This window comes from Zonotrichia albicollis, chromosome 23, assembly GCF_047830755.1.
Source record: "Zonotrichia albicollis isolate bZonAlb1 chromosome 23, bZonAlb1.hap1, whole genome shotgun sequence".
In the NCBI taxonomy this organism is placed as follows: Eukaryota; Metazoa; Chordata; class Aves; order Passeriformes; family Passerellidae; genus Zonotrichia; species Zonotrichia albicollis.
The window spans coordinates 1,621,011-1,646,136 of record NC_133841.1 but is presented as its reverse complement, the minus strand read 5'-3'; the positions used below and the strand labels follow the sequence as shown (position 1 = coordinate 1,646,136).

The following is a 25,126-nucleotide window of genomic DNA, read 5'->3' as shown; positions in this document are numbered from 1 at the left end:
TGTGACTTCTGTTCTGACTGGGACTTCAGCTGTTTCCTCCTTCCAAAGAGGTGTATTTTTCCCATTCTGCTTTTAACTTTCAGCAGGATCTGCTCCCTGCGTGCTTTACAAGCCGTATGTGTCCCACATCTGTCATCTTTAAGCATTGCGAAAATCTCGTTTGTTATTCAGACATTGATGCATTATGAAGCCAGGCTTCTGCATAAAACATGAGCTGACTGCTTTGGAGAGTGAACAAATGCACGACACGAAATTGCAGAAACAAATCGTCCCACTGAGTCCCTTTTCCAGGGAAGTACCAGTGTGAGCCAGTCCATCCTTTGATGTTCGGCAGCTGTTCCAGGACAGCTCTTCCAAATGCAAGTGATTACCTATCAAACCAGTGCCATGAATCAGGGATGAGTGTGTAGCCATGGTGGATTCTTAAAATTGAGTTTCAGTTATTTACAAATCTGCTTCAGAAATGTTCATTTCAGTTTGAACTTCTCAAAGTGACAGAGTGAGGGAAGAAAGGAGGGACTGTGATAACTGATAACCTCATCTGGCTCACATCACTTCCAAAAATCCCAGTTATCATAAAAATAAGCTTTTCTTTCAAATCTGGGGTTCAGGTCCTCCCAAACTCTTTTAGAAAGGGCAGATTCTCCTTGGCATATCCAGAGCTGATCAAATCATTGCTTCAAATCCCATGCCTAAGTAATGCCTTAATATCAGGAAGGATTTAGCTGAGTGTATTATTTGCCAAGGAGACAACACTTTATCCCTGAAACCTTTTAGAGTGTTGATGTGTGAGACAGCAGCCAGGCAGGGCAGAGGGCAGGAGTGTGCCAGGAGCAGTGCCAGCATGAGGTGCTGCTTTGTTAGTGCCTGGCAGCCAAGTGCCCACTGCAGTCCCACTTTGGGCAGAACTGCACTTGGCAGCTTCCTTTACCTTGTGCATTATCAAGGAATTTAAAGTCCTTATCCTTGCTCAAGGAAAGGATTAATTTCCATAGCTTCATCTACCATCCATCACAGCTACTCTGCATTTGTCTCTGTTTACATCTTTTTTTCTCTAACCACAAAATTTTGCTAAATACCACTTCTCAAAGCAAACAGGCAATGGGAGAGAATATTTTAAATTGGTTACATCAGGAATCTTCAGAAAGTAATTCTTAGTGGAACATACAAGGAAAAAAAATCACTGTGTGTTTTTATATTGCTGCAAGGCAAGAAGCCTTGAATTGAACCTGCTGCATTGTACTGTGCCAGCAGACAGTGTTCCTAGTGCTGGACAACTTGAACCTGCTCAGCAGATCTTGAAATCTCATCAAATGGTTTGAATTTGATTCCATCAGCTTGTTCTGAGGGAGGAGAGGAACGTGCTGGGGCAATCAGTGCAAGTGGATTTGTGTTCACAGATACTCCAAGATGAATCTTTGTCCAGATTTTCATTTCTCTTTCTGCTGGCCTTGGTTTGTTCCACTAGCAGGCAAGAATTCAGTTAACAGGACATAAAATGGGAAAGAACAGACTTTTCCCAGGTTTTCCTTTGCAGAAGCACATCTGCTTGCCCTTCCTAAATGACCTGTGATGGTCTAGCAAATCTGTCCAGGTTTTGCTGTTTGTTGTGAAGACTTTTGAACAGAATTAGGGGCTGGGGATATTCATTCTCACCTGTACTCTGCCCAGATCCTTCTATGATATTGGATGAGTGACTTAACATTTATCTGTCATGATATTCAGTTAATTTTGGGCTTTTTTATGACTAAATTAAATCACAGTGTATTTGCAAAGATCCTAAAAAGGATTGCTGTTGTATGAGCCAGCAGAAAACCAATGTAGAAGTGCCAGAGCTGCAGAAATGTCATGGTTGGTGCTCACCCAGACAACTTAATCCTGAAATTCTTGTGCATGACAGATGAACAAGAGGCCTTGAAGTCCATCATGAAGGACCTGGTGGCGCTGCAGATGGGCAGGCGCCACCGCCTGCCCGGGTATGACACCATGAAGAATAAGGACACTGCTCACTCCAACAGACAGGTAAAATACCATGGGTAGAATGTCATATAAACTGTGTATATATTGGATATGCTATACATTTATGTCGTTTAATAAAATACTTAATATATATTATGCTATACATTTATGTAGTTTAATAAAATACTTAATATATATTACATTATACATATATGTATACTGTATAAACTATATATATTATATATACTATACATTTATGTAGTTTAATAAAATATTTAATATATTACATTATACATATATGTATACTGTATAAACTGTATATATATTAGATATGCTATACATTTATGTCGTTTAATAAAATACTTAATATATATTGCATTATACATGTATGTATACTGCATAAACTGTATATTATATATGCTATACATTTATCTAGTTTAATAAAATACTTAATATATATTACATTATACATATATGTATACTGTATAAACTATATATATTATATATGCTATACTGTATAAACTGTATATATATTAGATATGCTATACATTTATGTAGTTTAATAAAATATTTAATATATATTGCATTATACATGTATGTATACTGTATAAACTATATATATTATATATGCTATACATTTATGTAGTTTAATAAAATATTTAATATATATTACATTATACATGTATGTATACTGCATTCTCCCCATATGTATTTTTTATGAGGCTTGCTCTGCCTCATAAAAAATATCATGGGTATAATGTCATATAAACTGTATATATTAAATTTGCTGTACATTTATGTAGTTTAATAAAATATTTAATATATATTACATTATACATGTATGTATACTGCATAAACTGTATATATTAGATATGCTATACATTTATGTCATTTAATAAAATATTTAATATATATTGCATTATACATATATGTATACTGTATAAACTATATATATTATATATGCTATACTGTATAAACTGTATATATATTAGATATGCTATACATTTATGTCGTTTAATAAAATACTTAATATATATTATGCTATACATATATGTATACTGTATAAACTATATATATTATATATGCTATACATTTATGTCGTTTAATAAAATACTTAATATATATTATGCTATACATTTATGTAGTTTAATAAAATACTTAATATATATTACATTATACATATATGTATACTGTATAAACTATATATATTATATATACTATACATTTACGTAGTTTAATAAAATATTTAATATATTGCATTATACATGTATGTATACTGTATAAACTATATATTATATATGCTATACATTTGTGTAGTTTAATAAAATACTTAATATATATTGCATTATACATGTATGTATACTGCATAAACTATATATATTATATATGCTATACATTTATGTAGTTTAATAAAATACTTAATATATATTATGCTATACATTTATGTAGTTTAATAAAATATTTAATATATATTACATTATACATGTATGTATAATGTATAAACTGTATATATTATATATGCTATGCATTTATGTAGTTTAATAAAATATTTTATATATATTGCTTTATACATGTATGTATACTGTATTCTCCCCATATGTATTTTTTATGAGGCTTGCTCTGCCTCATAAAAAATATCATGGGTATAATGTCATATAAACTGTATATATTATATATGCTATACATTTATGTAGTTTAATAAAATATTTAATATATATTGCATTATACATATATGTATACTGTATAAACTATATATTATATATGCTGTACATTTATGTCATTTAATAAAATATTTAATATATATTACATTATACATATATGTATACTGTATAAACTGTATATATTAGATATACTATACATTTATGTAGTTTAATAAAATATTTAATATATATTACATTATACATGTATGTATACTGCATTCTCCCCATATGTATTTTTTATGAGACTTGCTCTGCCTCATAAAAAATATCATGGGTATAATGTCATATAAACTGTATATATTAAATATGCTATACATTTATGTCGTTTAATAAAATATTTAATATATATTACATTATACATATATGTATACTGCATTCTCCCCATATGTATTTTTAATGGGGCTTGGTCTGCCCAGCTAAAAAAACTTAACAGGTGGCTTTCTGATTACACAGTCATATTTCCAATTTTTTAAAGTGATTTTATTCTATTTTAAAGAAAAAACACAATGCCAGCAGTCCCCCCCTCTTGGGCAGCCCTGCAATAATGAACCAGTGTGCCTCTGCAGTGGAAGAAAAAAAAATTCCGGTAAGAAAACCAACTTCATTTCCTTATTAGCAGTTACAAATTAGGAATATGTCTTTGTGCAGTGACTTCATGTTATTCCTGTGCTGTTTGCTGCATTGTTCCTTTATTGATCAATTACAGGGGTTCTGTTGATTATTTTTTTTTCATTTTGGAGTAATTCTAGACTAAGTTTTTTCTCTTCCTACATGCAAAAACCACTGTTTAAAGTGCCGTGTGAGTGGCCCAGCTGCAGCTGGTCACTGCTGGGGTTGGGAGGTTCATTTTCCCTGGTGCAGCCCTGCAGGAATTCCGTGTGCTCCCAGGGACTCCGTGGGTCCTTTTGAGCTGCATTCTTCACCCCTGGGCCTGCCAGAAACTTCCTCCAGCTAAAGAGCATTTCCTGGCCACGTTTTTTTTTTTTTTTTGAAGTTCCTAGATGTATGATTGCCTATTGTCTGAGGCTTTCACAGATGGCTTAATCTATTCCAATCACATAAATTGTGCAGCAGAAATGATGGAGTCTTATCAAGAGTAGGTTTTTCCCTTTTATTTTTATCTTTCTGACCTAAATTGGGATTTGAACTTCAATGTCCAGAGTTGAAAGTTCAGCTTGTTGACTCTTGCATGCCACCCAGCATCTTCTGAGTTTACAGTGACTTCACAGGTTGCACAGTCAGTGCTTTTAACTATCAGGTAGTGGTGATGATCCCTTTGCTGAAACCTTAGAACTTTAAAAGGTGGCACAGAATCAGCCTGTTTGTAACTCTGAGTTTCAGGAGCTGCATTTTTGCAAAAGCAGAGATTTAGTCCATGTCTTAAGAATAAGGAATTGTCTGAGGCTTTCACAGATGGCTTAATCTATTCCAATCACATAAATTGTGCAGCAGAAATGATGGAGTCTTATCAAGAGTAGGTTTTTCCCTTTTATTTTTATCTTTCTGACCTAAATTGGGATTTGAACTTCAATGTCCAAAGTTCAGCTTGTTGACTCTTGCATGCCACCCAGCATCTTCTGAGTTTACAGTGACTGCACAGGTTGCACAGTCAGTGCTTTTAACTATCAGGTAGTGGTGATGATCCCTTTGCTGAAACCTTAGAACTTTAAAAGGTGGCACAGAATCAGCCTGATTGTAACTCTGAGTTTCAGGGGCTGCATTTTTGCAAAAGCAGAGATTTAGTCCATGTCTTAAGAATAAGGAATAATAAATAGGAATAAAAATTCAAAAATAGGAGTAGGAATAGAAAATGTAGCCCATTCCCTCTCTGTTTTCTGCCATGCATGCTCTGAGCATGCCTAAAGAAAATTGCCTTCAGATTAATAAGCAATTAGGACTGAATTTCAAATTTTTTCCATGCAGTGTTAAAGATAGATTATTTTTTTTTAAATATTATTTCAATGTCCTCTGTTGAAGTGTCAGTTTACAAAAATTGCAGCTTTGTTTTTACCCCTTTCCTTCTCTTTCTCCTTCAGCAGTTTCTCCATTCCTCACGTGCTGTGTTCATGTATCAGCCCTTTATTTCCACAGTCTGCTTCAGCTTCCATGGGGAAAGTTAAAATGCTAAAATCACAATATAGTGCATTTGTGTGCTGTTGTGTGTGCCAGAGTTTGATTGTGAGCTCACCTTTTGTTCTTTCTCCTGCAGAATGATGTCAGGATAAAGTTTGAACATAATGGGGAGAGACGGTAAGTTGGCCTTCACTGCTTTGATTCTTTGCTTGGGAGAATAATTCAGTCATCAGTAATTTCGCTTAAATATTTTGTTGGCTTTGCTTTCCTTTTTCCTGAATGGAAATCACACAGTGAAGGCAACAACAAACAGCTCACACACAACTTGGTTATTTTTAGAGATCAGTGTGTCATAAAACACTTGATTTATTTCCATAACATTTATTTGTAAGTGAACTGCAGCATTTTTAAAAGCTGTCCAACCTGAAAAAAATTCAGCCTGAAAGTCTTATTTCAGATATGTTCCCATTTTGTTTCATTTAACTGAAACCAAATGAAGCTGATCAAATCAGCATCATTCTTTTCTAATTTCTCACTTCCTGATGCCCTGTCACTATCACTGCCCTGCTGTGATTGAGCAATAGATACAGCAAGGGAAGATTTTTATTTTTCATTGGTGTAAAAGCTTCTTTGTTATTTCCTCTGATATTTGGTTTTGAGAGACATTCTTTTACAAGGAAAAAAACCCCAGAAATAACTGAAATAGCAGTTTCAGTTTTTACAGCATTGTTTACAATGGATAAAATTGCTGAAATATTTCAAAGTAGGTCCCAAAAATCCTCTTATTTGCCATCAATTCAAGAGGAACTCTTGAAACATTTAATGACTCGTGGCTGTGTGAACTCAGGAGGGCTCCAGGCTTGTCTGTGGTCTCTGGGTCTGGAAAACATGATCTGGATGCTGGGCTATAGTGTCCATATTTTGTAGTATATTAATTGGGTTGTAAGCATGAATGTATGTACCATTTGGGAGATGGTGTCTCTCAGGCCAGGCAGTATTTCCATCATGAAGTAGTTCACAATTTCATGATAAAATGTAAATTTAATGTCCATGGCACAGGACAAGCTGTGTGTAGTGATCCTCACAGCCTGTTCTAGCAGAGGTTATTGGCCAGGTTGTTGAAGCTCCTCCTTTGTCAGATTTTGGGATTTCTGTTAGGAAAGCAGAAGTGTTCTTTGTTGGCAAAGCAGGCTCTGGGGAATAATTTCTACTCTTCCTCAAAACTTGAGCTGTTTCTTTCACTGAAATCCTCTGTGATGAATTCTGTCAGTGACTTCTTGTGCTGTGGGAGAAATTTTGCAGGTAATCATCACTGGGATTTGCTTCCTGCTTTGTCAGCCAGGTCTGCTCAGCACTCTTGTGTGTCAGGGGCTTTGTGGGGACAACAGCAGAGGCACAGTGGGACATGTCCCAGTTCCTTGTCACACTGTGTCACCACAGGGGAACTCTGCTGTCACCACAGGCTTATCATCCTGCCTGTCTGCTGGGTGCATTCCAGGGGGCAGAAGGGTTTTCTCCTGTTTTTTTTTTTTATTTCTAAAATGAAAAGGTTGATTGTGTGTCAGTGTAATTATGCAGTTGTGCTCGCCTGAATTCCCTGCTCCCAGCACAGTGTGCAGTTCCAGACAGGGAGCTTGCACCAGAATGTCAGTGTGTGTGCTTGGTTTCACAGGAGCTGCCAGATCTGACCACAAATATTTAAGGTGGTCAGGCAGGAATGGGCTCCTTAAACCCTGCAGTCCAGGATTTTGTGTTAGAGGAGTGCACAGAGTTTTTAAACTAATAAAATTTGTGGCACCTGAGAACAGCTCTGCTTTTGAAAAAGCATTGAGTGTAGAATGGGAGCCTTTATAAGGGACTGAGAGCCACATGGCATTTGTGTGGTGCCAGAGCACTGTGATTTCATGTATGGATTTCTTAGGAATATGTAGAAAATGTTATTGTGGGCAGCTTTTTAACAAGGACAATTATTTCCAAAGAGCTGAATGTTGTAGGTCTGGTGGTAAAATAACTATTCATGGGAAGGGCTGAGGAACACAAGGGTTATTTAATAACCCTTGTGTTATTAAATCATGATAATCATGATAATCATTAAATCAAGAGATGGATACCCAGGGCTGATGAGGCTGTGTGGATGGATGGCTGGGAAACTAAATCTTCTCTCCAAAGCACAGAGCCAGAGAATCCCAGGATGGTTTGGGTTGGAATGGACCTCTCAGTAGCTTGGAAGTCCAAACAGTCCCTTGATCATTTGTAGTGTGCTGATGTAGCAAAAGAAATATAAAAAACCTGAAAGTTTTTTCATTGCAAAAGATTTTTTTCTTCTGAAAGTTAACTAGCAGAAATTGCATCGGAAAGAGCACTCATCTTCCAACTGAGGACAAAATGTATAACCAGATATTTTAATAGTTCATGTGTGAAGAGGATCTTGGATTGTTTAGCCTGGAGAAGAGTAGGCTCGGGGGAGGCCTTGTTGTATCCTGTTATTTCTGCCTCGTGACAAGTTTGTTAATTGGTGCTCACAATCCAGCTCTTTGTGGCAGAATTTCATCTGTGCCAGAGCAGGTGGTATTTTTTAAGCCAAGGTGCACAGGGCATTTGTATCCTGTTATGTGAAAGACATTTATTCAAAAAAAAGGATTCTTTTCTGCCCAGGGACAAAGGGATTCTATTTGAAACCTCCAGCTGAGTATTGCATTTTGACAAACTGTATGGAAATGGGCCAGAGATCAATAACTCCTTATTGAAATAATACATACAAATTTCAATTTGAAAGGTTCCCTACTTGCTTGTGGATGAAAGGAGACCATTCAGATGTGGGTTTAGTGGTTCAGCCATGTGATTTGATTGCATTATTGAGTGTATCTCTGTCCTGCCAGGATTATTCCGTTTGTCCGTCCCGTGCGCTACGAAGACGTGCAGCAGAAAGTGAAAACAGCCTTTGGGCAGCCCCTGGACCTGCACTACATGAACAACGAGGTACTGAGCTCTCAGGGCTCTCCCTGTGACACCTCCTTTCCCCAGCACAAAATCCCCACACAGAAATTTAATTTTCGGGTCTTTCTTTAATACAAACCGTTGTTGAATCCCTGATGCAAAGGCAAATGTGCTGATCCTGCTGAAGCATCTCACTGATGGTTGTACAAACATCAGCATCTTGTTGTGTGTTGCTTAGGACACACTATTTCTACATGAAACCAAATTTTCACTTGTTCCTTAGTTCTGGATTCATAAGTATTCCGAGACCATTTTCTCATCAGAAAGTCAGGGGCTGACAAGTCTCTGTTCTTTGCAAACAGCAAATCCAGGTAGCAATTCATATTTTGTGGGTGATGCTTTAGAGGAATTTGCCTTAGGGTCAGCCATTTCTCTGACTTGGGAGGAAAACCTTATTAAAAAGGACAGTAAGACAGCATTGGAATAAAAATTTATGGATTAACTGAGCAATCAAAATCCTGTTTTACAGTCTGGTGTTTTTCTAATGTTTGTTTAAACACCCATTGTATTTAAACAACCCATTGTACAAGTAGAGTTTTTTTCTCTATTTTCTAATGATTTTCTTCCATGCTCTTTATCTTGCAGCTCTCTATTCCTTTGAAAAACCAAGATGACCTGGATAAAGCTGTGGATCTCTTGGACAGGAGCTCAAATGTGAAAAGCCTGAGGATACTGTTGCTGTCCCAGGACAGAAACCATGTGGGTAACAACTTCTGGGACTGCAAAATCAAGGGGTTTACCCCTAAGACTGTGAAGCATGATGGCAGCATTAACTGAGTGTGACAGGGATTATAAAATCACTTTTCCCAGGCACAAATGCATGTGTTTATCTTCTTTGCATTGGCTCAGCTATAAGTGTCTTTTTGTGTTGGTTTTTTTTTCCCTTCAGCAGCTGTTTGGGGGCTAAAATATTGCAGCTTTTTAAGCAAGGTGACCTCATCAGCACCTTCATCCAGCTCCCATGGGCCTGCCCATGGTGGAGTTTATGTGATTTAAATCAGACTCTTTCCTTACTCCTTTCAAGTGTATGCACTCATTAAATGTGCAACCATCCAGTAATTTAATACTTAATTAAAGTATTTGAATTTTTGCTCCTTCTTTGCCTGTCATGTTCAAGTAATTTTCAGAAGTCAGAATTTATTTCCTTGAGGTGTCTTTGGTTATGTTCTTTTCAAATAAGATAAATTCTGTAACTCAAGAGGAGGGGAATATTACACCTTGTAAAACCAGGTGTGTTGGGTCAGGGTTAAAATTGAAAATGTCTGCAGGTATTGAGCCTCTGCATTAACAGCATCTCAGTGCCTTGGGGGAAGTTTCATGTGTCTCACTCCTCTTCTTGCTTTGAATAAGATGAGAGCTCTGTGGAAAAATTATCTTTAATTAGATAATATCTATGTAAGTTCAGGGGAAGGATGAATAACTTCATCTTGGCATCTCCTGACTGTTGGTGCTATTAAACTCTCTAGAATTTATTTTTACTTAGTCTGAGTTACGAATTTACTTTTTAAATTTTAAAGGCTGTGGGGAGTCAGGTTGCTTCTGAAACAGTGCAAGATTGAGAATTTGTCTCTGCTGGCCAAGGTGGCTGATGGAAATTGGAGGTGCTTCTGTGTTCTGGTCTGTGACAGGAGCCCCCCAGAAAATGTCAGACACAGACCTGCAGATCATGCACTTGAGTTGGGCTGCACTTGTTCCAGTTCTCTGACTCCTGTTTTACACCCTAATTGTAAACCTGGCTCTTTTGCTCTCTTTTTGTTTGTATTTTCTGAATTAATAAGATTTCAGGCTCTAGAACTGTTGCTCAGCACTTTCTTGGTACTAAGCATAATATTTTTTTTTAACTGTGTCCAGACTACTTGAGCTCCTTCATCTCACTTTATTTTGTTCTATTCTTTCCATTTTACCCAACAGAGCAGTTCTTCACCCCACTCTGGACTGCCCAAGCAAGTCAGGATTAAAACTTCCCAATCTGTAGGGGATGTGAGCACACCCTACCAACAGCCAGAACCCAGAAGCAGGCATCTGTCTGTCAGTGAGTATTTTTGTCACTTCTACATGTTTTTGTTTGTTGAAATGAAGCTTTTGGGCACTAGTGTTTATGGTAGAGCATTTAGGAGAGCCATGAGAAATTGAAAGGTTATTCTGGGACAAGGCAGTTCATTTTCAAAAGCTCTTAATATGTTTACAGTAGAATGTTTCAAAGTTCCTTGCTAAGCTGTGGAACAGCTGAGGAGCTGCTAAAGGGGATGTCCTAAAGCCAGAGCCATTGTGGTTAGAAATTTGGAAAGCTGATGTGAGTCTATTAAGCTTTTTATTTAGATTGGCAATTTCAGTTCATGTAACCTAGATTTGATTTTTTTTATGTTGGGCTTTGGAATCTCTCCTGACTCCTGTAATCAAGCATTTTGCTGGGAATTACTATTGCATATCCAGCTAGTGTCCTACATTCTGAATTGCCTCAACTTTCACTTATAGACTTATCAGCACAAGACAAAATCAGAGATGCACAAAAGATAATTTAAAAAATCAGAATAATATATACTTTTGTCTCATTTCTTTGGGTTTCTCTTAGCCCAGTGAACTCCTGTTTGGGGGAAAGGTTCATGTAAGACTTCTGTAGTTTTTATGACTTCCATCTTTGGCAGATTTGTCTGATTTCTCCCAGTTTCTGTGTTACAACCTACTCTAACCATGCAGCACAATTCAAATCTGTTCTTGAACGATTCTCAAAGCTGTTAACATTTATATGAAATACTAAACCATGCAAAACACCTTCAAGGATTTATGGGCCAAAAAAGCACCAGAAAAGTGTGTGGTTTAGGGTTTGACTCCGTGGTGTGAGGCTCAGTGAGCAGTGAAGGTGCAGGAGGAAGGTGAGGGTGTGAAGGCCAGAGCTGAAATGCTGCTCTGCATAAACTATTTCTGCTTCAGAAAGGAGAGAAGGTAAATTTTGCTGGAAACAGAAGCAGAGGATGACTCTGTTTGTTACAACAGCTATTTTGGGGCTTGTCACAGCTAATGCCTGAGGACAAGTGATGCAAGTCACACAGGGCAGTGCCAGGAGCTGGGAATGTCAGAATTGTTTTGTTTGCAAGTTCTTCACTGTAGCAAAGGAGTACTTTCATTAACTCTGTGAACTTGAGGCAGAATTATTACACGATTTTAGATCAATATCAAATAATAAATCAGCTTAAACCACAACAATCTCCATACTCTGGAGGCCAAACCAGAGTTGGATCCACACTGCTCTGAGCAGAGGTAACAGTGAGTGAGCTCAGAGGGAAGGACTTGTGAACCAGAGCAGAGGTTCTTGGTGTGGGACTTTTCTAACAAACCTGCTTGTATCCTGTGGAGAGTTTGCTGATCCCCTTCTGTACAATTTGCTTTTATGAAGCAGCAAACAAAGTACTGAAAGCCTGTGAAGTACGTGACTGAAACAGGGACAAAAAGACTTTTACTCTCCTTCCTAGTTTGAAGTTAATATGCATAAAAAGAGCAACATTCCTTGGTCCTGAGAAGTGGTGTCCATGCATGTCTGAACACCACATTTCTTCTATAACAAACAAATTGAATGCCAAAATTATTTCATTTAAAATATATCTATATATATTTTTCTTTACTGACATTCTGAGGTATCCAGGTAATGGTGCCAAAGCCAACAGAGTGTAGCAAGTGTCTGTCATGGGTGAACTGTGCCGTGATAAGGGGCCCCAGTTTCACACTCTTTCCTCCAATCCCAGCTTATGGATGCTTTCTGAATAACTTGTCATTCATCAGTCAGGAAACCTTTGCTTTTATTTTGTGAACATGTCAGAGTACCAGATTGTTAGATTTGAGAGGTCCAGAAGAGTTCCAGATGTGTCAGAGGTCTGCTGGTAATTTGGCAATAGCTTGGTTTGCATCAATTTCTTCTTCCTTCTCTTTTCCTGTCTGGTTTGGAAGAGTAAGGTGCCCTGTTTGCTGGTGTTAATAGAGATTCTCCAACTCATACCATGTCACACAATTAGAGTCCATAGCAGTGTTCAATAAAGCTTTTTGCAGACAGGAGAGGGACCTGTGTGGTTCCTGAGCTCCAAACAGCCCCAGCCTCTTGTCACCAGCTCAGAGCTTTGGAAGTAACGATAACTTTTATTTAAAAGTTAAAAAAAAAAAAAAATGTTACTAAGCATTCTGGCAGAGCTTGTGTTTTTTCCACTCACTTCCTTTGATATACATGGATTTAGTGCCGACTTCCTTTTCCTGCCCAGGGATGGGGCCTTTCCAGAGCAGCCCCTGGGCCGGTGCCAGCGGGCCGGGCTGGCTCTGCCCGTGCCATCTGTCGGAAGGAGTGAAAGTGCTCCAGGGCTGGGGCAGCCCGGGCACTGCCAGGGTTATCCCACCCCTCCAGAGGGCTCAGAGGGCTCCCCAGCCCTGCGAGCTGCCTGGGACATCAGGTGGTAGCTCTGAGAAATAGATTTTGCACTTGACAGTCTTGGCTTTATGATCTTGGAGGTCTTCTCCAACCATAATGATCCCATGATTTTATTAATCCCTTATTTTTCATCATGTAGTTCCTCCCTCTTGCACTCCAAGCCATGCCAGCATTGTTCGTTTTCCTTCTGCAGCCCCCTGAAAGTTTTGTGCTCTTCACTTCTCCCAGCTCTTTGCCTTCGCTCTTTATTACAACTTCTATAGAAAATATTTTCCTTGGGAGAATATTTGCTGATCTTTACCCATCTTTCCTAGCACCTGAGTACACACAGTTAATTAAAGACAGTGTTGTAAGGAGCACAGCTTGAGGGCTGATCTCCACCTGCTGCCTCTGGCTTCATGTGTGACCTGGAGCAGATTGGCCTGGACCAACAGCAGTTCTTGGAGCTCACAGTGGGAATTGGTGGCAGCTGCAGGTGGATAGGTCACTGCAAAAAAGGGCTTTGTTTCTTCCTGTATCTAGTTTCATCTTCTTTGAGATCTGCAAGGAAAAAAATAAACCCTAAGAGTGAAGTTTTTCTCAGTAGGTAGCACAAGAGCAACTCTTTAGGTAGTGCCACTAACAGATGATTAAACTGGAATTATGCTCAGAAGGTTGAGCAGAAGAGGTTAGAAATAGGTGGCTGCTTTGTCAGGAGCTTCAGCAATAATTACTTAGCATCTGAGACATCAGTAGAGGTGCACATCAGACAGTTTGGTTTCACAGTCTGTCCAGGCTGTGGGGTTCACTCTGGGGAGGATAGAGGTGTGGTGTGGAGGCACTGGGGATGGTGCACATCAGACAGGTTGGTTTCCCTGTCCCGTGTCTGTCCAGGCTGTGGGGTTCACTCTGCAGTTACTGTGGGGGACAGAGATGTGCTGTGGTGGGGATGGTGCACATCAGACAGGTTGGTTTCCCTCTTTCCATGTCTGTCCAGACTCTGGGGTTCACTCTGAGGGGGATAGAAGTGTGGTGTGGTGTGGTTGGGGTAGTGCACATCAGGCACTTTGGTTTCACATGTCTGTCCAGGCTGTGGGGTTCACTCTGCAGTTACTGTGGGGGGATAGGGCTGTGGTGGGAATGGTGCATATCAGACAGTTTGGTTTCCCTGTCCCATGTCTATCCAGGCTGTGGGGTTCTCTCTGCAGTTACTGTGGTGGATAGGGCTGTGCTGTTGTGGGGTGGCTGCTGCACATCAGATAGTTTGGTTTTCCTGGTCTCATGTCTGTCCAGGCTGTAGGGTTCACTCTGCAGTTCCTGTGGGGGGATAGAGATGTGCTGTGGTGGAGATGGTGCACGTCAGACAGGTTGGTTTCACAGACTGTAGGGTTCACTCTGCAGTTGCTGTGGGGGGATAGAGATGTGCTGTGGTGGGGATGGTGCACATCAGACAGGTTGGTTTCACAGACTGTGGGGTTCACTCTGCAGTTACTGTGGGGGACAGAGATGTGCTGTGGTGGGGATGGTGCACATCAGACAGGTTGGTTTCACAGACTGTGGGGTTCACTCTGCAGTTGCTGTGGGGGACAGGGCAGTGCTGTGGCGGGGTGGCTGTGCAGCAGTGCCCCAGCAGCAGGGTGAGTCCCTGTCACAGGCTGTGTCCCTGTCACAGGCTGTGTCCCTGTCACAGGCTCCCAGAACACGGGCCGCAGCTCTCCCCCGCCCGGCTACGTCCCCGAGCGGCAGCAGCGCATCGCCCGCCAGGGCTCCTACACCAGCATCCACAGCGAGGGCGAGTTCATCCCCGAGACCAGCGAGCAGTGCGTGAGTACCCACCCGCCAAGGGGCTCTGCTGGCACCTGGGCCCTCCTTTCCTTACCCAAATATTCACTGGCTCTGGTTGCATCCACACCTTTAAGCAGTGAGGCGCGCGTTGTTCAGAAAGTTGTGGCTGCCCCATCCCTAAAAGTGTCCTTAGAGCAACCTGATCTGGTGGAAGGTGTGCCTGCCCGTGGTAGAAGGTGGAATTGGATGACCCTTAAAGTTCTTTCCAACCCAAACCATTCTGGGTTTATAAAAGTGCTGCTTTGTGCATTTCAACAGCTTCGGATTGTAGCTGTGTAAATTCAAAGCCTTTGTTGGGCTGCCAGAAGCCATTCCCTGTTCTGGGCATTGCCCCTCCAGCTCTGACTGAGCAGTTTTGGTGCTGTCACACATGTGATAAGGTTTCCTATTACCAGGTTTGTGTGACCCTCTTGCTTTTGAAACTCTGCTCTCCATTCAGAAAAGTGGGAAGTGAGGCCAAAGGGCGACTTGCAGGTGGAGGCAGCAGCACCAGCAGAGACTGTTTCTGGAGCCAGTTGGGATCAATTCAGCACAAGGCTGCTAAAGCTTGCATTTTTCACAGCAGAGTCCTTCAACAACTAAAGCAGTGCCTCACATTTTATGTGAACCAAATTTCTGTGGGAGATAAAGGAAAATTATACATTTAAGTAGGCTTAGACTCCCTTCTTCAGTGGACATCCTGCAGCCAAACACTCATGGGCTCTGCTTCTCTGTCACAGCCTCTCCTGAACTGCACTCATGTTGCTGTGTGGTTTCTTCTGTGTTGCAGATGCTGGACCCTCTAAGCAGTGCAGAAAATTCGGTGTCAGGAAGCTGCCAGTCCTTGGACAGGTGAGCAGCCAGGTACAAATGTACAAACTGGTGAGAACGTGGGTGCTCAGGTGGAAATGCCAGTTGTACTTACATAAAATCCTCTTTTCTATCTCATACATTTTCTTGGAGGGAAACAAGAGCTTTAACAAGAGCATTAAAGAGCATTAACTATGTCTTAAGGCTGTGTTATTTTCTGGCACAACCACAGACCTGCAAACTGGTGCTTCAGTAGCTTTAATTTATAAATACAAAGTTCTGAAGCGAGCAGCCTGTGTGGAGCCACCCCTCTGAGAACATCTGGCTGCAGGGTATTTAAATCTCTTTTAGACAAGGCTCTACTTGTTCGTTTAGAAAATAAAACAACAAAATAAATACCCCAAACAGCAGCAAAACTTACCCTCGCCTTCTTTCTCTATTAGCCCTTCTTTTCGGAAGTCACGGATGTCAAGGGCACAGAGCTTTCCTGACAACAGGCAGGAGTTCTCAGGTATGTCTTTGCTACAAAGGTTATTTGACCCAGACACTTTCTGCTCTTGGCTGGCCGCCCTCCCTGCTTGCTGGGATTGTATAAATAGAAGAAGTGGGGACACAATGATGGAAAGGCTATGAAGTTATTTATTGCCCCTTCCTAAAAACCTGCTGTTACAGGAAAATTCCATTATTCGAAGTTAATATTTTTTTGAAGGAGCCTCACTTTTGTCTTTGCTTCTCCTGGCAGACCGTGAGAATCAGATCTATGACAAGGCAGGCAAAGGTGGCACCTACCCTCGGCGCTACAACGTCTCCATGCAGCACAAGGACTACAACGATGGTGAGTTGGTCTCACAGTTGGTCCCACACCTCCCATTCCAGGCTGGGGCAACCTCTACACAAGGGTAACTCCCATTTGGAGAGCCTGGTCCTTGCAATTAGTGCTGAGATTCATGCTGCATGATGCCACATTTTCATGGAGACAAATGGTTGTTGTTTGTAATTCTTTGTTTACTTTGTAGTTCTTTGTCCTTTCTGGTGTTACCCAGGCTGAGTAGGGAATTGTAGACATAATTGTTAGACTTGGCCCTATGTAAGTACTTTCCTACCACAGAGATTCATTATACTTTGCTAATTTGCATTGCAGACTCGCTTCTGGGTCTTTTAAATATAGCAGGGACTTAAAGAATTGCATCTCTGCTCAATCAGATGGCTTTATGCAAAATAATCTCTCAAAATTTCAGGAGGTGCAAGTTGGCATAATCTTTATTTATGGTTTTTCTTTGCAAGTCTGGGTGCAGAAAGTCATTTGCAAGTCCGTTATCTAGAAAGTCATTTTGTATGTAGTTGTTAACAAAACTCGGAGCCTGTAAACCAGATTTTTCCTTTGGAAGGTAAGTTTAGATCTTACAGCACTGAGGGCATTACAAAGTGTTCTCTGCCTTCTGCTTTGGGAATGATCCAGGGCTGTACTGAACTCAGGCAGCACCAGCCCTGAGCTGTTATATTTTTGCACCTCATCTGTTTGGCAGCAGATTCTGCTCCATGGGAACAGAGCAGAACTTGGGATTTCTCTCCCTTCTCCCCGCTGCTCAGCCCCCAGCCATTACCTCCCATTGCAAACATTTATTTAAGGATGTTCCTTCTCCCCAGGCCGCAGGACGTTTCCCCGGATCCGACGTCACCAAGGGAATCTCTTCACCCTGGTGCCCTCGAGCCGCTCGCTGAGCACCAACGGGGAGAACCTGGGGCTGGCGCTGCAGTACCTGGAGCCGCGGGGGCGCCTGCGCAGCGCCGACAGCGAGAACGCGCTGGGAGTGCAGGAGAGGAACATGGCCACCAAGTGTAGGCTGGGCCCTGGGCACAGGGAGGGCTCCGGGGGCTCCAGAGCCGGGGCAGTGCCACAGCCTGGCTGTGACAGGCCATGCCAGCCACCTTGGTGTAGCCATGGTGTTTCCTGGCTGTGACAGGCCATTCCAGCCACCTTGGTGTGTCCTGGCTGTGACAGGCCATTCCAACCACCATGGTGTGTCCTGGCTGTGACAGGCCATTCCAACCACCATGTTGTGTGTAGCCATGGTGTGTCCTGGCTGTGACAGGCCATTCCAGCCACCTTGGTGTAGCCATGGTGTGTCCTGGCTGTGACAGGCCATTCCAGCCACCTTGGTGTAGCCATGATATTTCCTGGCTGTGACAAGCCATTCCAACCACTTTGGTGTAGCCATGATGTGTCCTGGCTGTAACAAGCCATTCCAACCACCATGGTTTTTCCTGGCTTTAACAGGCCATTCCAACCACCTCATGTGTAGCCATGGTGTGTCCTGGCTGTGACAGGCCATTCCAGCCACCTTGGTGTAGCCATGGTGTGTCCTGGCTGTAACAGGCCATTCCAACCACCATGGTGTGTCCTGGCTGTAACAAGCCATTCCAACCACCATGGTTTTTCCTGGCTGTGACAAGCCATTCCAGCCACCTTGGTGTGTCCTGGCTGTGACAGGCCATTCCAACCACCTCGTGTGTAGCCATGATTTTTCCTGGCTGTGACAGGCCATTCCAGCCACCATGGTGTGTCCTGGCTGTGACAAGCCATTCCAGCCACCGTGGTTTTTCCTGGCTGTAACAAGCCATTCCAACCACCATGGTGTAGCCATGGTGTGTCCTGGCTGTGACAGGCCATTCCAACCACCTCATGTGTAGCCATGGTGTGTCCTGGCTGTAACAGGCCATTCCAGCCACCTTGGTGTAGCCATGGTGTGTCCTGGCTGTGACAGGCCATTCCAGCCACCATGGTGTGTCCTGGCTGTGACAGGCCATTCCAGCCACCATGGTTTTTCCTGGCTGTAACAAGCCATTCCTACCACCTCCTGTGTAGCCATGATGTGTCCTGGCTGTGACAGGCCATTCCAGCCACCTTGGTGTAGCCATGATATTTCCTGGCTGTGACAAGCCATTCCAACCACCATGGTGTGTCCTGGCTGTGACAGGCCATTCCAACCACCATGATGTGTCCTGGCTGTGACAGGCCATTCCAACTACCTTGGTGTAGCCATATTTCCTGGCTGTAACAAGCCATTCCAACCACCATGGTTTTTCCTGGCTGTGACAAGCCATTCCAACCACCATGGTGTAGCCATGGTGTGTCCTGGCTGTGACAGGCCATTCCAACCACCTTGGTGTAGCCATGATATTTCCTGGCTGTAACAAGCCATTCCAGCCACCATGGTTTTTCCTGGCTGTTAACAGGCCATTCCTACCACCTCCTGTGTAGCCATGATGTGTCCTGGCTGTGACAGGCCATTCCAGCCTCCTTGGTGTAGCCATGGTGTTTCCTGGCTGTGACAGGCCATTCCAACCACCATGGTGTGCCCTGGCTGTGACAGGCCATTCCAACCACCTCCTGTGTAGCCATGATATTTCCTGAAAAATCCTTTCCTTAGGATCCTTATCTTTAGGAGAAAAAATCCTTTTTTCTCCTGAGAAGCTGAGAGGCCTCAGGAACAAAAAGTAAACAGTAATTATCTGCTGCTGTGGAATGCAACAGGTGCATCTGTGATTGGTCTCATGTGGTTGTTTCTAATTAATGGTCAATCAGCTGGCTGGGACTCTCTGTCCAAGACACAAGCCTTTATGATTTTTTCTTTTTCTATTTTTCTATTTCTTTTTTCTTTTTCTATTCTTAGCTAGCCTTTTGATGAAATTCTTTCTTCTATTTCTTTAGTACAGTTTTAATATAATATATATCATAAAATAATAAATCATGCCTTCTGAAACATAGAGTCAGATCCTCATCTCTTCCCTCATCCTCAGACCCCTGTGAACACGGTCACACTCGTGCCCTGTGGCTTTGGGACTTGTTTGTCACACCCACAAGTGTTTTTCTTCTCAGATTTCTTCTTCTTTCCTTTAGAAAGCATTGCAAACTCAGCTAAGAGGTAAAAATTTGCTTGATCTAGATGATCTACAGGGTTCTTAAAACAGGCAGACAAGCTTGTTTATTTTCTTGCTATGTTAACATTTTCAGTCCGGGTTACAGTTATTCTGTATGTATTTCATTTGCTCCTTAGTAGAAGGATTTACTTCTATATTAATGGCATCCTTGAGCTGTTTTGTTGGACAGCTTTTTATTATAAAAATAAAAAATAAGTGGAACATAAGTCATTATTGAAGAACTTTGTATATCCCATACAGTATTTGAGGATCAAAATGAAGAATAAGGAACACACTAAAATACTGCCTGGCAGTAAATCTGATTAAATTAGACATGTCAAAGCAAATCTCTCAGCTCTTCTGTATTTTCACACTGTTCAGATGGCTGGTTCTTGTCTTTGTTTTTAGAGTTTCTTGTTAGAGTTGCTTTCAAAATTGGAGCTAGAGCACTTGTCTTTGAGTAATATGCTTTGGGATTAAGGGCAGTCTGAAAAACTGGGCTCAGGTAGTAATCTCTGGGTCAGGAGACTGCTGCTTATGAATGTGAGAATTCCCAGTGCCCTGAGGATGGAAATTCCTGCTGGGCTGTTGGAGATGCTGCTTTACCTGGGTCTCATGGGTATTTTTATTAAATCTAACTGTCCAGCAGGTGAAGAAGGTACCCACACTGTGCTAACACAGTCCCTGTTTTATCCATGTCTAGTAGGCAATCATGACTTCTAATCTTTATGGTTAGAGAGATTCTAACCATTCTAATCTTTATGGTTAGAGAGATTCTAACCATTCTAATCTTTATGGTTGCAGTAAAATCCTTCCCACAGAGGTTAACCCCAAACTAGCTTGGCAAAGAAACTCAGAATAATGTCCTTCAAGTTGTCCCAGAAGCTTAAGTCATTCCCAGCTGGCTGGATTGATTTAGCAAGGCTAATCCAGCTCTTCTTCATCTGATGCATGTGATAACTGCAGAGCAAGGGTTGGAAGCTGCTCCTTAGTTGCTGCATCATCTCTTAAAGTAATGATGTTGTAGAATCCACCCGCTGGTGGAATGAAATTTCACCAACCCCACTGAATAACTGGTCTGTAAAACACATTTGCAAAATGTTTGGTGGTGTCATTTTAATGGGACATCAGTCAGCAGATCCTTGAGGGTCTGGGTGGTTGGATTCTGTTCAGAGCTCTGCCAGTGACTGTGATGGTGCTCACAGGGGTTTTCAGATGGGGGAAGAGATGAGGATCTGACCCCATGTTACAGAAGGTTTGATTTATTATTTTATTATATATATTACATTAAAACTATACTAAAAGAGTAGAAGAAAAGGTTTCATCAGAAGGCTGGCGAAGCTAAGAATAGAAAGGATTGATAACAAAGGCAGCTCTCTCTGACTCTCTCCGAGCCAGCTGGGCTGTGATTGGCCATTAATTATAAACATCTAAGATGGGCCAATCACCAAATCACAGAGATTCACCTGTTGCATTCCACAGCAGCAGATAACCACCATTGTTTACATTATGAGGTCAACATTGTATGTTTACATACAATGTAAAGCATTGTTTACATTTCCTCCTGAGGCTTCTCAGGAGGGAAATATCTTAAGGAAAGGATTTTTCATAAAAATTGTCTGCGACAACTGACTCCTTACCCTGGGAGAACACCTCATGTTTATTCACATACAGAATACCTGCTTCAGTCCTGTATGATAGAGATTGGTCCTTGAAAAACCCTTTTTTTTTATTTTAAAGAGTGCAATGAAAGGAGAAATGACTGCTGTTCCCTTTTAGCTCCCAGTGCTCCCATGAACTGGCGCCGGGGGAAGCTGCTGGGCCAGGGCGCCTTTGGCCGCGTGTACCTGTGCTACGACGTGGACACGGGCAGAGAGCTGGCGGCCAAGCAGGTCCAGTTCGACCCAGAGAGCCCTGAAACAAGCAAGGTAATTCTCAGCTCAGCTCCTCAAACCTTCTCTGATGTCTCACAATGTCTCTCTCTGTCTGTCCTTGAAAGCTGGCATCTTATTTAGTTCGTACGAAGGTTTCGAGTTCATGTGGAGGAGAATAGGAGTCATTTAAAAATGACTTTTCTGTGTTGTTAACTTCAGCTTGAAACTAAAATCCGTTTTCTTGCTTCATTCTTGGCTCTGCTTTCTCAGCTTTTTGGGTTTTTGCCAGGTTGCTTGAGGAATAGTAGACTGCCCTGTGTTCCTGGTTAGACATGGATGTGAATGAAACTAAATCCAGCAAGAGTAGGGTTTGTTTTGGTTTTTTTTCTTTTTTGAACAAAAACTGCTTGCACATGCAAAACCCACTTCTGGGTTTATATGGTGCACCCTGATTACCAATTTTCACTTCTGAATTCTCTGTGTCCTTAAAAACAAATGGAGCTGTGGGGTGTAAATTAATCAAGAACAGTGATGTGACAACATTGGAGATGGGACAGGCACCTTGAAATTATGGACAGCACTCAACTTCCTGCACAGAGGATGCAACTGGAATGGCTTTTGGGTTCTTTGCTAGTGTTTTAACAGTGTACCAGTTTCCCAATATTGAACAAATTCACTTTGAGCTAGAATAACTGATCCATGAAGATTTAATTATTCTGATTTTATATGGGATATTGGTGCCAAAATATGTCCTAAATTGGGAAGTTCTATGTCTGTGTTGTAAATCAGACAGTAACTCTGAGCCAAGGAGGAACAGGCTGAAATATATTTTGAAGGCACTGAAACTCCAAACCTTATACTATTATTTGGTCTGATTAAGCAGCTTCCACTGGTTCCATGTGTGCCTACAACACCCAGGTTCTTGCTCTAAGATTCTGCATCCTCTCCCAGAGTGAGAGAGCTGAACCTGATACCTTCCCATGGCAGGGCTGGAAAGGTAAAAATGGGACTAATTTGGGGAGAAAACATTCCTTTTTCTGTAAATCCTCACGCTTCTGTACCTTTGATGTTCCTCCTGTTCAATCCCTGGATTCAGCAAGAACCTGATAATTTTTCTGAGCAGCAAACATTTGTGATTCCATGTGAAATTGTTGGATAATGTCTTTGCACCGTGATACCCTGTTGTCTGTGGCAAGAGCAAAGCAGAGGATCAGTTTCATGTGCAGAGCTGCAGATTCTTTGAAGTAAATAGGAGAGGAAGCTGTTTGTAGGGCTTGATTCCAGTAAATCATCAGTGTGATCAGAACAGGACTGGCTGACAGAAACTTAGCAGCTCTCAGCACCTCTTGTTTTGCTCTCCAGTGGGTTGAAGTTCCAGTTCTGTCACTGTTTTCAGAGCTGCTTCATAATTACACTCCCTGCCCACAGCTTAGTGAGAGAAGTGAGGTTATACCTGTGTTGTGGGTGGAGAATCCTTTCAGCCACCATGCAGATGACAGAATCAAGGCAAGAAACAAAGTTTTTGTGGTACTAAATCCATGTATGATACAGCCTGTGTTCTACCAAAGCTTCCACACCAATACCTGCAGATACTGCAGTAAAAATGAACAGCAAGCCCTGGTAATGTTTGCCTTCTCCAAGGAGCAGATAAAGTGTTGTCATGGATTACACTTCTCAGTGTAGTAGTGGTCTCATCCTGCCAGTGACATGACAAATTTATTATTTTTATATTTATTATATATTTCCTGAGGCTGCAATGTTATTTTCACCTCCATCCACAGGAGGTGAGTGCTCTGGAGTGTGAAATTCAGCTGCTGAAGAATCTCCAGCACGACCGCATTGTGCAGTATTACGGCTGCTTAAGGGATCGGGCAGAGAAGACCTTGACCATCTTCATGGAGTACATGCCAGGGGTAAGAGCAGCACAGTCAGGGCTCAGAAGGGAGGGGGCTGGGTTTGTTAGCTGGTTAATTAATTGCTGTGATCCCTCTGACTGTGTCATCTGCCTCAGACTCTCCTAGGGCTGTGCCTTCTCATGTTCATAATGCCACCACTTTCATTTTATTTATGCCCAAATAACCTCTTGGGTTTTTTCCTTAAGTGTCTTCTACTTGAAATACATTCTGTGACAGTCATTAAGGACAGTTCTTTTCTTCAGTCTAAATTTGTTCTACCAAAATACCCCAAAGGACTTGGGCCAACATGGAAATCCTGGTAACTGAATTAGCAGAATCATGGTACAGCAAGGCTAAAACTGACACTCCAAAAGCAGGGCTTCTGACCCAGATAAGTCTGCTGAACTGTTTTATTGCTTGTCTTCACAACAAGTTGTACCAGTAGACAGAACCTCCTTAGGCTGTTTTTGCCTTGAAGCCTTGCTGTTCTTAAAAAGGCTTCTTACGGCGAGATGCTCATAGAAAGCCTTTAGCAGAAGGCAGAGTTCATTGCAGGGCCAGCTGGTGTGTAACACCCAGGGCTTTTGGGAGCTGACTGGACACTGCAGGGTCTGTGCTTTGCCACCTCTTTGCCAATTGTGTCCCTTTGTTTGTGGCAGGGGTCGGTGAAGGACCAGCTGAAGGCGTACGGGGCCCTGACGGAGAACGTGACGCGCAAATACACGCGGCAGATCCTCGAGGGCGTCTCGTACCTGCACAGCAACATGATCGTGCACAGGGACATCAAGGGTGAGAGCAGGGCCAGGCCAGGAGAGCTCTCCAGCACCAGAGCCAAAGGGTTTTATGTGGGCATGTTCCACATAATGGTAGCAGTGGGGTTGTTCTTGATTTCGTTGCAGTTTTGGAGGAAGAATTGGTTTTGGTGTCTAAACCTCAGTTTGTGTCCACATAAAAGCTGAGCTCTAAAGTTTGCTTTTTCCCTGGTGCTTCATGTTCAGGACCAAGTGGAGATTGACTTGTTTATTGTAGGAGTTCAGAGGGGTTTAATTAGCTACATCTGTTGCCCAGCTGACCAGAAAGCAATGCTTGCACTCACAAAGCAGCATCCCAATAAAATCCTTCTCTACACAGCTCTGTTCTCCCTCAGCCCTTGGCCTGGGGGCCCTGCTAGGCTGGTCGAGCTGTTTACAGGCACTGTAACAATGCTGGTGCTGACTCAGCTCTCATTTCCCTCCCCCCTTCACTTCCTTGTGCTTTTCCCTGAAGTTTTTCCCATTTACAGCCATTAGCAATTGGCTTGTCTACAACCTGAATTAAAGAAATGATGTTTAGCAGGTCACCTGAGGCTTAACGGGGAAAGAGCCATACCATGAGCACGGGTATTTGTGCTTGGCTATCATTCTGTAGGCTGCAGATCCAACAGCTGGATCTCATGAAAACAGCTGTCCTGGGTTTTTTTTTTTTTTTCCCTTCTGTCCAGGTGCCAATATTCTCCGTGACTCTGCTGGGAACGTGAAGCTCGGGGACTTTGGGGCCAGCAAGAGGCTGCAGACAATCTGCATGTCGGGCACCGGCATCCGCTCGGTCACGGGCACCCCGTACTGGATGAGCCCGGAGGTGATCAGCGGCGAGGGCTACGGCAGGAAGGCAGACGTGTGGTGAGCCCTCAGATCTCTGCACACA

The 25,126-nt window shown here is 42.1% G+C and overlaps 1 protein-coding gene across 3 annotated transcripts in view; it reads left to right on the top strand.

The window, feature by feature from the left end:
- Nucleotides 1-25,126, top strand: part of MAP3K3 (mitogen-activated protein kinase kinase kinase 3) — a 37,390-nt gene that overhangs the window by 4,633 nt on the left and 7,631 nt on the right. Inside the window, exons 2-16 of one of the 3 annotated variants that reach the window (XM_074557714.1) lie at nucleotides 1,901-2,022; nucleotides 4,156-4,245; nucleotides 5,869-5,909; nucleotides 8,612-8,711; nucleotides 9,315-9,428; nucleotides 10,641-10,761; nucleotides 14,792-14,943; nucleotides 15,734-15,795; nucleotides 16,197-16,264; nucleotides 16,496-16,588; nucleotides 17,401-17,592; nucleotides 21,454-21,602; nucleotides 23,330-23,461; nucleotides 24,103-24,232; nucleotides 24,924-25,101. In XM_074557714.1, coding sequence (XP_074413815.1) covers nucleotides 1,901-2,022; nucleotides 4,156-4,245; nucleotides 5,869-5,909; nucleotides 8,612-8,711; nucleotides 9,315-9,428; nucleotides 10,641-10,761; nucleotides 14,792-14,943; nucleotides 15,734-15,795; nucleotides 16,197-16,264; nucleotides 16,496-16,588; nucleotides 17,401-17,592; nucleotides 21,454-21,602; nucleotides 23,330-23,461; nucleotides 24,103-24,232; nucleotides 24,924-25,101 — 1,744 coding nt within the window. Of the gene's footprint in view, nucleotides 1-1,900; nucleotides 2,023-4,155; nucleotides 4,246-5,868; nucleotides 5,910-8,611; nucleotides 8,712-9,314; nucleotides 9,429-10,640; nucleotides 10,762-14,773; nucleotides 14,944-15,733; nucleotides 15,796-16,196; nucleotides 16,265-16,495; nucleotides 16,589-17,400; nucleotides 17,593-21,453; nucleotides 21,603-23,329; nucleotides 23,462-24,102; nucleotides 24,233-24,923; nucleotides 25,102-25,126 lie in introns of all 3 variants that reach the window. The other 2 variants (XM_074557713.1, XM_074557715.1) reach the window with 2 other exon arrangements.